The sequence below is a fragment of the Aethalodelphis obliquidens genome, unplaced genomic scaffold (genome assembly GCF_003676395.1).
Source record: "Aethalodelphis obliquidens isolate GAN/ISIS:26980383/991018 unplaced genomic scaffold, ASM367639v1 scaffold2, whole genome shotgun sequence".
Classification (NCBI taxonomy): Eukaryota; Metazoa; Chordata; class Mammalia; order Artiodactyla; family Delphinidae; genus Aethalodelphis; species Aethalodelphis obliquidens.
Genome location: NW_020837946.1, coordinates 93133121 through 93145129, shown reverse-complemented (window position 1 = coordinate 93145129; position 12009 = coordinate 93133121). Strand labels below are relative to the sequence as shown.

Sequence of the window (12009 nt, the reverse complement as noted above, 5' to 3'; positions counted from 1 at the left end):
ATGTGGCAGTTTCTTACAAAGTTAATCACTTACCTAACAGTGCAGCAGTTCCACTCCTAGGTATTTACCCAAGAGAAATGAAGACATGTCTGTGCAGACTTGTACAAGTACATTTATAACAACCTTATTTTCTTATAACAGCCCCAACTGGACAGTGACCCAAATGTCCACCATCAGGAGGTTGGATAAAAAAACTGTAGTATTCCTTACAGCTCAGCAATAAAAATGAACAAAGCAAACCACTGGCATGCAACAGCACGGATGAATCTCCAAGTCGTGTTAAGCCAAAAGCAAACCAGACACAAAAAGAAGACATGATTCTAATTTTATGAAATCCAACTGTAGGCAACTAAGCTACGATGTCAGCACTCAGATTGTGGTGTGAATGAGATATGGAATTGACTGAAAAGGAGCTTGAGGGAACTTCCAAGGAGATGGAAATACTCTTTTCTCTCTGGGTCATGGTTACATGAACTTTTACAATAGTTAGATTTCATCAAACCCAACACTAAAGATGTGTATTTTATTTTACATTAATTATATCTCAGGTTTTTCAGAGAATTACAAAATGCACACATATATACATGTGTAAGCACACGTACAAAAAACCAAGACTGGAAAGATACACACCAAAATGTTAGAAGTAATGCAATTACCGGGGTGGTCTCTAACTTCTCCTTTATAATTCTCTTATTTCCACGTTTTTACAAAGCCAAATAACTTTAATAAACTAGAAAAATAAAGCACGTTATAAAAAAATAAATTGAAACAGTGTGTGGATTGAAACAGTATGTGGCAGTAATAGCCTACCAGGAGGGGTCTATGGCTGTTGCTGACTACAGTCTCATCTCTGTATTTGCAAAGAATACTGCTCCATAGGCCTGAACTTAACTCTGACTTTTTTTTTTTTTGTGGTATACGGGCTTCTCACTGTTGTGGCCTCTCCCGTTTCGGAGCACAGGCTCCGGACGCACAGGCTCAGCGGCCATGGCTCACGGGCCCAGCCGCTCCGCGCCATGTGGGATCTTCCCGGAGCAGGGCACGAACCCGTGTTCCCTGCATCGGCAGGCGGACTCTCAACCACTGCGCCACCAGGGAAACCCAACTCTGACTTCTTTGCCAATGTTTTTATACATCTTCATGCTTAAAATTGCATCTCTGATCTCAGTGCTAAACCTCCATGTCATATCTTCCCTTCAACTATTGTTTGGGATGGAGCAAGTATATCCTGGGTGTATTCTGCCAGGGAGCTGCCCAAGCACCCCAAAAGTGTTCATCAGAAAAGAGCCCCACAGGGCTTCCCCGGTGGCGCAGTGGTTGAGAGTCTGCCTGCCGATGCAGGGGACACGGGTTCGTGCCCTGGTCTGGGAAGATCCCACATGCCGCGGAGCGGCTGGATCCGTGAGCCATGGCCGCTGAGCCTGCGCGTCCGGAGCCTGTGCTCCGCAATGGGAGAGGCCACAACAGTGAGAGGCCCGCGTACCGCAAAAGAAAGAAAAGAGCCCCACAGAGTGGCAGGAGGTTCATGCCTTGGTTCTCTCTGTTAGGAAAGTGTCAGGAGAAGCACTGTATGATTTCCTGAAGATGCTGTCCTAGTGGCTACGCATAACCCTTCTCCAGACACTGAATGTGCTACATTGGGGGATTTACTGTTAAAATAAAGTGAGAATATAACAAATGAGAACATTATTCTCCAGGACAAGGCTTTTGCAGTCAGCATGTATGAAGCCCTTTCCATGGGATGACTTATAGGCACTCATGCGTGAAAGAAAACAATTGGAGTATCTCCATCCTGACTACCCCTCACTTGTTGATTTAGGAAGGGGTTGCTTGCTCATGAGTAACACTGAGGAACTGTGCCAGTCTTTCTAAGCAAGTTTACATTATAAATATTGTTACAGACTTTCATTTAAAGAGAGCTTAAGAGCAGACCCAAGACCTAGAATGTAAATATACCCATTGATTAAGCCTAGAAAAATGTTTGCATGAGGATATGTATATGTATAAATGCATATGTTTATAGTAATTAATAATGAATTTGGAGAGAGAGAGCGCTGCATGTTTTTCCAAGGTTTTTTTCCATCCCCTGAAATGTAACTTCTGTTAATTTTTAAGCATCAGAGAAAAATGCGGATTTTAGCATCTCAAGTGGGCGTAATGAGCTATTACAGTTACTTTGGTGGATTTCGCATAGAATGTTAAGGTTTACAGAACTGTTCTCTCCTTGCTAACCTGTCTCCCCAGCTTGTACCACTTAACCTCCCTCATAACCATTGTTATTAGTCCTTAGTCCTTTCAGAAGTTTACCCCAGCTCTTTAAAGGCTAGATGGAGGCTTTTAATTCTTTTAAAAAAATATGTCAATACCTACACTATTTTATTATACTAAACATGTTTCCCCGTCTCATCCCGAGACAGCTGAGAAAAGTGAGAAGTACTTCATACCCGAGGAAAACGTAAAAATCGTTTTTTATCAACTTTCAGGAGATGCCAGATACCCGTTACTTGGCCAGCCCCTGCAGTACAACCCTCCTGCTGTTCTGCACGGACACATACCAACCCAACAGGTGTGAGAGCCAGCTGTCTGACCTCCTGGGCTTTGTTGGCGAGCATCATGCTTCTGTTGCTGAGAGTGTGGAGTGCCCTGACCCCTGAGTTGGCACCGCACTAAGGAGAACTGTGTGCCTGGGCCAGTGGATGTATCGGTGTTGCCCTGGCCTGTCCGAGAGCAGAGAGAGGGAGAAGGTGGTGGGCCGCTTGGTGGAGCAGGGGTCCCTGATTGCAGTCCAAATATTGGGGGGCGGTGGAGGCCATTGGGCGCTCTCACTTACAAAAGACTGTTCGGCAAGTGACTGGTGATAGTGACAGGCCAAAGTACCCTTGCCGTCGAGGCAGAATTCAGAAGGCCTGGAACTGGTTTTTTTTTCTGCTGAAGTAGAAAACTCAGACTGAGTATGGTTATGCGTTAAGCGGTCGAACAATCGCAATCACGTTTTGCGGCATCGTTAACCTTATTATTCATGTTTGTGGATTTTCAGGGTCAGTCTGGCAGCAGGCATGGAAACCGAGGAAGGAAACAAGCTAAAAAAGCTGCGTCCACCGACCTTGGTGCAGGAGAAGCAGGTGTGTCCCCAAGAGGCATCCGGATGTGGTTCTACAAACTGTTGGCCTGACAGTCTGTAAAACTGCCACACCACAGAAACGGGTTTTCCTCTTCTAGAGTCCTGCACAAAGTCTTAGAAAATTATGCCGTCTATAATGTAGGGTTCTTGAACGTGTCCTTTTGATTCCGTCTCGTTTCAGAATTTGAGAGTACTGAGGTACAGGTGGGTTTAGGAGGGGTGAAGGGACCAAAAGGATTCAAAGGAGATGTGAGAGAGGAACAGGTAGAATGAAACGCGTTGCCTCTGTATTCTTTGAGAAAGGAAATAGTCCTTACACCCTTTAGGCGACAGGCTGAACGAACAAATACATTGCCTTTCTATGGCAGGGTGTTTTCAAGTCGGTACCTTAACTTGCTTTTCAACAGCCTTGGGGGCATTAGGGCAGGTACTCTTTTAAAGATTCTGTGCAGTTTTACAATGGGAATTCGAAGTTCAGGAACCTGTGTGCCCAGGATCACACACCTAGTTTGGAGACGCCACTGCACAGGCCGCGTTTTGTACGTGAGGCTGCCAGTGTGGCCGCCTGAGGAGTAGGTAGGAAATGTTTAGAAGACAGCCATAACACGTATAACTCTGTGGATTTGAGTGGTTTCAGAAAGTTATGTTTGTTTCCTGTGTCATATTTGTGTCTGCAGTACTTTTTGCCCACCTGTGGGTAACAGGGGTTATTAATTGCTCACCTTTTCCATTCTAGTTGTTGGGAAGGTCTTGGAAATTACTGAACTACCAGATGGAATAACTCGCATGGAAGCCGAGAAGCTTTTTGGGGAACTCTTTAAAATTGGCGCCAAGATCCGGTGGCTCCGGGACCCCCAGTCCCAGCCCCAGCTGCGTCGTCACCCCCTCTGCTGTGGCAGCGGGGACAGCACTGTCAACCCCGAACGCTCTAAACCCAGTGACTTGGCCTCCACGTACACTGTCTTAGCCACATTCCCCTCCATCTCCGCCGCTCAGAATGCTCTGAAGAAACAGATTAACTCGGTTAACAAGTTTAAGCTGAGAACGAGCAAGAAGCACTATGACTTTCACATTTTGGAAAGGGCAAGTTCTCAGTAACAGCCACCTTGGACCCATGGCCTTTGTGATTCCCCCGTCCTCTCCCATCTTTAACTGGCTTGGTATTTGGAGCTTCTGTTAACATGATAGAGACTCCTAGGATGTGTGGTCGTGGCGTTAACAACTTCTGAAGACAGGCCAGTGATCCAGCCAAGGGGGGAAAGTTCACCCCAAATGACTGTAGGAATCCACATCGGAATGATACAGAGTTAGCAGCTTTTTCTGAGGAAATGCTGTTCAACTGCCTCCTAATTTTTATAGTTATTTTGTTTTATATTTCTGAATTCTTGTATCAGATCCAAAGCTCTATTGTACAGCAAATTATTCTTCAGAATGATTACAAACAGTTGCAACCTGTATTTCTTTTTTTGCAGCCAGCACAGTGTGACCCAACATAGAATTTGGGGGAAAAAGAATGCAGGAGTGTAATAACCCAGTCACAACCATGCACTGTCTTTGGGGGGCTGGAGGGTGACTAAGGAGAGCCCACAAATAGAAAATTACTCTTCCCCTGTATCTCTAAACACAGAAACAATTTCCAGAAAATATAGAACTCCCTCGTAGGGTCTTTTCCTTATTCACTTAGGTCGTATGAATATTAAGGGTAAATTAAATTATGTTCTTAATGCCTCTTAATCAAACCACTTAGGTTCAAAGGGGAATAGGAATCATTCTAGGCAGGAAAATACTTCCACTTTTTTTTTTACATCTCCCTCCAATAATTAAATGCCACTTATTTTCATTCCCTTCCTTGTGGATTTTTTTTGTCACCTGAGGAAATGCATTTGATGAATGCTGGAAACTTCTTCAAGTGGTTTAGAATGTGTTTTCATTGTTTGCAGCGGATCACTGGACATCAAAGATTCATTGCACTTATGAACAAGGAACCTTTTTTTCAATTCGCAAGGCTGTACAATGTGTGCTGATGCAAGCCTTTTTCAGTTCAAGAGAATAAATGTTTACAAATGTATACCCACTTTGTCTTTTGTAAATTAAAATCATGTTTTTCAATGAGAGTCAGTGTTGAAGACTTAACCTGTCTTGAAGATTTCAATTTCAGACTTAAGGAAGATGAAAGACAGTAAACTGCCTCGTTTTACAAATATTCTACAAAGCATCACTTTCTCTGTCGGAGTGTTTCTTGTGGGTATGACTCATGTCATTTCGTTCTCTCATAAGTTAATTCCAGTCAATTGTAGACAATTTTGAGTATGAACAAACTTATAGTCAGAAAATAGAACATGAAAATAGGAACAAATAGAACATTTCATCTACAATGAAAATAGAACATTATGTTCGGTTCGGTAAAGAATTTGTGTTTTTAGCTGGTATTTTGAGCACCCAGTTGTCCCGTTTAGCTCAAATACTTTATAGAAAGCTTTCACCATTTGTTAGCCCAGCAAAGTCAAACCGCTGAGAAACCCAGAGTAGGGGTCAGAGGCAGGGCAGTCAGCCATCAGCCTGACTGGCTTCCAGCCCAGGCTAGGGGTTTACTTTGCAACTCAAGAGCAGTAGGTGTGAACCAGGCTCTGGTGCAGATGTTCACTCCTTCTAGAGCATTCGCAAAGCCCTACTTCGTCCCGGGGAATCCCGGACTTCCCCGCAAGCTGGTGCATTCCAATTATGAATGTTGTGCTCCTGGGAGAAGTGGGAGCTGCCTTTAAACCATGTCAGATTAAGGAGCCATACACAGAGAAAGAAGAGTGAGGACTGTGAGAATCGCTTACTTTCGAGGACTGGTGAATTTAATTTTTGACTGTAGAGAGTCAGAGATGGAGAGGACATGTAATTAGGGCCAGCATCGCAGCAAGAATTATTATTTAATCATGGGGGTGGAAACAAAACTACAATCCTATGGTCTATTTCAATTCTCTGAATATTCTCTTTAACTTTTGCAGTAGTAAGCCTGGTAAACCTATGTAAGGTGTTTTTTTTTTGGACTTTTTAAAGATCTATTAGCAACTTTCAAATGTACAACGCAGTATTAATGACGAGTCATTGTGCTGTACGTTACACCTAAAGTTTTGTTCTAGACCCTTGGTTTACCCTGGAGGAGCTGCAGACTGTGCAGAGGAAAGCGGAGCAAGGCTACTCCACCCCTGCACCCCTGTCCCCTGACAGTCACATGGGAATACTGTTGACATCGCCCCACCACCACACACGTTACAAAACTATGCACGCATTCCCTACACTGTATTCTCCTGTTTTGATCTAAAATCTGATTTCACCTATAGAAAAACGATGGGAGGAAGAAGCACACACAGGAGGCATTTAAAGGTGTGATTTGGCCCATACCCTAAACCTTCCTACAGGCAGCTTCAGATGTCCCACAGTCCTGGCTGTGGGTTTTCCCAGAGCACTGACCATATTTAGGGGAAGGTAGTACTTCTATCAGTAAGATGAGTTATTCTTACCCGTGCCAATATTAGCAGCTCCAGCAGCCCCTTGGGGGATGATAGAGGGTATTTAATAACTTTGTGGGCATTTCTGCTACCTTATGTATTAGAAAACTGAGAATATGGCTTACGGGTTTTTGTTGGTTTTTTTTGGCTGTGCTGGGTCTTCGTTGCTGTGTATGGGCTTTCTCTAGTTGCGGCGAACGGGGTCTACTCTTTGTTGCGGTGCTCGGGCTTCTCATTGCGGTGGCTTCTCTTGTGGAGCACAGGCTCTGGGTGCACAGGCTTCAGTAGGTGCAGCACATGGGCTCAGTAGTTGTGGCTCGCGGGCTCTAGAGTGCGGGCTGCGTAGTTGTGGTGCACAGGCTTAGTTGCTCTGCAGCATGTGGAACCTTCCCAGCCCAGGGCTCAAACCGGCGAAGTCCTGGCTTACGGGTTTTTAAGCCTTTGGTCCACAAAGAACATGGATATATTGGGTATGTTTTTGTGAATCTGAAGTACAAAGTGTGTTTGCCAACAGTAATTTAAAAGAATTAGCTTGTCATCTGAGCTGACAACAAAGTAGGGATCTGAACCCTCCCCCAAGCTAAGAAATTGGTTTGTTTTTTTTTATTCCACCAGGGAGGGACCTGTGACCTGTGAATAGTGTGGAAACCTACAGGTCTCAATAGAGCCCACAGTGCCAGAGTGGCTTGGGAAGAGTCAAGCCAGCACATCCACAGCTACCTCGGGAAGCAGAGAGAGTTGGGTTCTCCACATCATCAGCAGCAGAAAAAATGCGAGTGTAAGACCAGCAGAGGCCAGCCACAGGGCCTGTGTGAAGGCGGCTAGATCCCCACATTCCCAGTCTCCTGCCTGCCCAGCAGATAATGACATGTGGTATGTATTGTCTTTAAAGGCAATGAGCACAGATTCTATCTTCTACTAGTGACCAGTGTTGCGCTAGCGTGAAGGTGGCAGGGTTCAAAGCTGGCCCTGTGTTGCTTGGAATTCTCACAGCCTTTATGAGCTGATGCTAAAAGAGAACTAGAGACTTAGGTGCACTCATTCAGCCTATAGTCCTCAACAGCCTGAGAAACAGGCAGACACAGCAGCCCTTTTTAATCTACCCCCATGGCCACATGTGCTCCAGCTGCATTTTGCATATGTGTAAGTCATTTTCCCCTTGGCCACATGTGCTCCGGCTGCATTTTGCATATGTGTAAGTCATTTTCCCCTTTAGTGTCTACACTTGGATTCATGTTGGTTTGATTTCACCAGCATAAAAGTATTGGAGGAGTGTAAGGAAAAGACTGTAGGACCTAATCAGAAAACTGAAGATGTTGGTTCTTTGCAGGGGGAAGCATTGAAATAGATAAATCATCAGCTACATTAGCCCCCCCCAAAAAAACAAACAAACAAAAAACACAGCATTGTTTCAGTTCTCTCTTGCTGCTTAACAAATCACCCAAATTTAGTGGTTTAAAGCACCAATCCTGTGGGTCAGGCTCAACGAGGACAGCTTGGCCCTTCTCCACCTGCTATCAGCTGAGCTAGGCTGGAAGTTCCAAAGTGGACTCACATGTCTGGGCTCCATGCCTCAGTTCTCCATGTGGACGCTCTGTTCTCGAGGTATCTCATCCTCCAAGGCATCTCTGTCCACATAGCTTTCTCCAGCGTCATGGCCTGGACTTTATAAATAAGTCACCATGCTGTACATTGACTCCCCAGAACTTAACTCACCTTACAACTGGAAGTTTGTACCCTGTGACCTCCTTCCCCCATTCCTCCCAACCCCATTCCTGGCAACCACCAATCTATTCTCCGTTAGTATAAATTCAGGGTTTTTTTAGATTCTACATGTAAGTGAGATCAGACAGTATTTGTCTTTCTCTGACCTACTGCACTTAGCATAACTTCCTTAAGGTTCATTCATGTTGTTGCAGACGGCAGGATTTCTTTCTTTTTCTGTGACGGAATAATTAAAGGCCTCTTAAAACCTGGTCTTGTAAGCAGACAGGGTAGGGGGTCCCTGGAGAAAGACAACCAGCATGGCTTTCTTGACATAAGAGAAGCCATTTTGGCGTAAGCCATTTTTGATGTAAACCTGGCCACAATGCTTGCCCTTGAACAGGTCTCAGTAATAACGATCTTAAGGAAACAAAAGAACAAACTGTTAACAGGCAAGAGAAGTGACAATAGCAAAGATAATAAATCAGTAAAGACTCCCAGTTCTATTTCAATGGTAAAGATAGCCTGAGCACTTTATTGAGCTGTCTTGCAGAATTTCAACCTCCCTGTCCAGCACTCAACCACTAGATCAACTGGAACCCAAGAGATGATGCATAAACAAAGGAAAAGCAGTCAAGAAACAATAGTTCAGGAGCTTCCCTGGTGGCGCAGTGGATGAGAATCCACCTGCCAGTGCAGGGGACACAGGTTCGATCCCTGGTCCAGGAAGATCCCACATCCCACGGAGCAACTAAGCCCGTGCACCACAACTACCGAGCCTGCACTCTACAGCCCACGAGCCACAGCTCCTGAGCCCGCGAGCCACAACTACTGAAGCCCGCACGCCTAGAGCCCGTGCTCTGCAACAAGAGAAGCCACAGCAAGGAGAAGCCCGCGCACCGCAACGAAGAGTAGCCCCCGCCTCACCACAGCTAGAGAAAGCCCGCTCGCGTCTGCTCGCAGCAAGAAAGACCCAACGTAGCCAAAAATAAAATTAAATCTTTAAAAAAAAAAGAGAAAAAGAAAGAACAGTTCAGTGATAAAATAGAGTCCTATTTCCTCTTCAAGGGATGTACCTAGCAATCTGAAACATATCTTTGAGTTCTGCAGGAAGTAAGGCTCCCACCCAGGTGGAGGATGGAATGATGATGTTGACCTTTCCTGACCTTCATGACTTCAGTCAACCTTTGCCCCAGTTCTGTCTGTGCTGAATTCTTCTCTGCACAAGCCCTTTCACGAATATGTATGTACCCTTAGCTTAAAACGTACCCAATTTTACTGTTTGGGGAGACACTGCTTTGGGAAAGATCCCTGGTGTTCTCTTTATTTGCTGCAATAATAAATCCTTCCTTCTCCCAGTCTTTGTCTTGGTTGTGTCTTTTGGCTGGACACGCACCAAGAGGCAAACCCAGTTTTGGGGTAACAGTCTGGGAGTCCCAGATGTCGTTTTAAAAAGTCATAGGGTTGGGACTTCCCTGGTGGTGCAGTGGTTAAGACTGTGCTCCCAACGCAGGGGGCCTGGGTTCGATCCCTGGTCAGAGAACTAGATCCCACGTGCATGCTGCAACTAAGAGTTCGCATGCCACAACTAAGGAGCCAGCGAGCCGCAACTAAGACCTGGCACAACCAAATAAAGTCATAGGGTCAACTCACAGCAGAGGAAATAAACCCTACCTCTTGATGAGAGAAGTGACAAAAAGGCATGTAGGATGGAAGATAATGGTTGCAGTCATCTTTGGAAACAATTTACCACAAGCACAAATACCCAATAAAAATCCCCATTGAGGGACTTCCCTGGCCATCCAGAGGCTAAGGTTTCATGCTTCCACTGCATGGGGCACGGGTTCCATCCGTGGTCGGGGAACTAAGATCCCGCAAGCCACACAGCGCAGACAAAAAAAAAAAAGTTAAAAAAAATCCCCACTGACTTTGCCTCCAAACCAAATCCTGAAGTTTCCCTCAGGATACTGAGGATTTTCTTCATCTTCATTACCACCACCCTGGTCCAAGCTGTCATCATCCTGTGTTGAACTGAAATGGCCTTCCTAACCGGGTAGCTTCCACTCTTGTTCCCATATCTTCACAGAGCCAGAATGATCTAAAAGATAATCAACTTATGTCATTTCCCATGTCCCAAATCCCTCAGTGACCTCCTATTATTAAAATATCTTGGTTTACAAAACTCAATCTAGCCCTGCCTACATCTCTGATCTTATGTCACCCCAGGACATTTGTGCTTGTTCTTTCCCTCTTTTTTGGAATGCTCTGTTCTTGACCAGCACCTTTATCTTTCATATAAATGTCACTTCAGCAGAAAAGCCTTTATGAGCCACCCAGTCTAATGTAGCCACCCAAACACAATCACTTCATCTCAATTTTCTGCTTATCGTCACTATCAGATCTTTTGTTTGTTTATTTTGTCTGTACTACTAGAATACAAATTCCATGAGATCAAAGATCTTACCTTGCTTGTGGCTGTATTCCCAAGTACCCATTAGTTGTTCAACAAATATTTGTTGACTGTTTGAGAGAGAGAATCAGGAGAATCCTGGTTATTAATCTGGTCTGGACCTCTTCCCCTAAGTGCTGTCAGGAGATGGGAGGGAACTGGAACAGAAACATGATTCACATGCCCTGCTCTGGCTATCTTGGCACTTAGCTTAGTTCCTTAATGGCTGGGGCTGGGGCGAGGTAGGGGCTGGTCTTCAGAGATGGGCTGGTTGGTCACAAGAGGAAGTGGAATAAAATGTGCATATGAGTCCCCTGGGAAATCTGGTTAAAGTGCAGATCTTGATTCAGTAGGTCTGGGGTGGGGCTTGAGATTGCAAAAGTCGATGATGCTGCTGGTACTTTGACCACACTTGAAGTAGCAAAGCACTAAGGCATTCCTATTTTCAGATAAATAACTCAAACCACATGGCTAGAGCTGGGACTTGCATTGATCTCCTGGGAGAAGGAGGTTATTATTAATCTTGGTTATGAGAAAACTCACAAGTAGTTGGGAATCATACATACATCTGGGGCATATCACTAGCTTTATTAACCCCACATGAAAAAACGGAAAAAGCTTATTCAAATAACTCGACAAAAGCCAACAAAACACTCAATTTGGGCCCCTGCAATGTCACATCAATACAATATATCCTTGAGCTATTTCTCTTCAATTGTTGTCTACATTATCCTACATTCCACTTTCACCAAGACATCATCATCCTTTGTGGTCATCTGTCAGATTTAGACCTTTTAAATACCCTTCCTATATTTGGGCAAATCCCACATTACAAGTCTTTCTACCCCAAAAGAGCAGCTGGGATGACTCAATTCTCAAGTTCACTTTTGCTCAGAAAAGCTGTGATCCGGACGTGCAATCTGGGGCTCCACCAGCCACCCTCACATCCGGAAGAATCTGATTAGGAAGAGAACAGGGGAGGAAGCAGGCTCTACACAGAATTCCTCGTTGTATCCATAGCTGGATTGTTTCTGTGTGCAATCCCAGGAGATTTCAAAACTGCTCAGTCTCATCTTCCTGAGGGTCTGTGAGCAGGTAACCTTGAATTAATTACTTTTCTGTTTAAACTGGCTGGAGTGGATTCTGCTGTTTGCGCTATTATCTTCTACCTGTCAGGACTCCATTTGGGATTTTACCTGGTTACTCAAGTCTACTGAGATAAAAATAACATCTGG

The 12009-nt window shown here is 44.7% G+C and overlaps 1 protein-coding gene across 13 annotated transcripts in view; it reads left to right on the top strand.

Annotated features, from left to right (window-relative positions):
• The window catches only part of R3HDM1 (R3H domain containing 1), a 181318-nt gene extending 176083 nt beyond the window's left edge, over positions 1 to 5235 (top strand). For all 13 annotated transcript variants that reach the window (XM_027132284.1, XM_027132224.1, XM_027132213.1 and 10 more), the window contains 3 exons: positions 2484 to 2566; positions 3038 to 3122; positions 3858 to 5235. In XM_027132284.1, the coding sequence (XP_026988085.1) occupies positions 2484 to 2566; positions 3038 to 3122; positions 3858 to 4219 (530 nt within the window). In that variant the 3' untranslated portion in view covers positions 4220 to 5235. The remainder of the gene's footprint in view (positions 1 to 2483; positions 2567 to 3037; positions 3123 to 3857) is intronic.
• The last annotated feature ends 6774 nt before the right edge of the window (positions 5236 to 12009 follow it).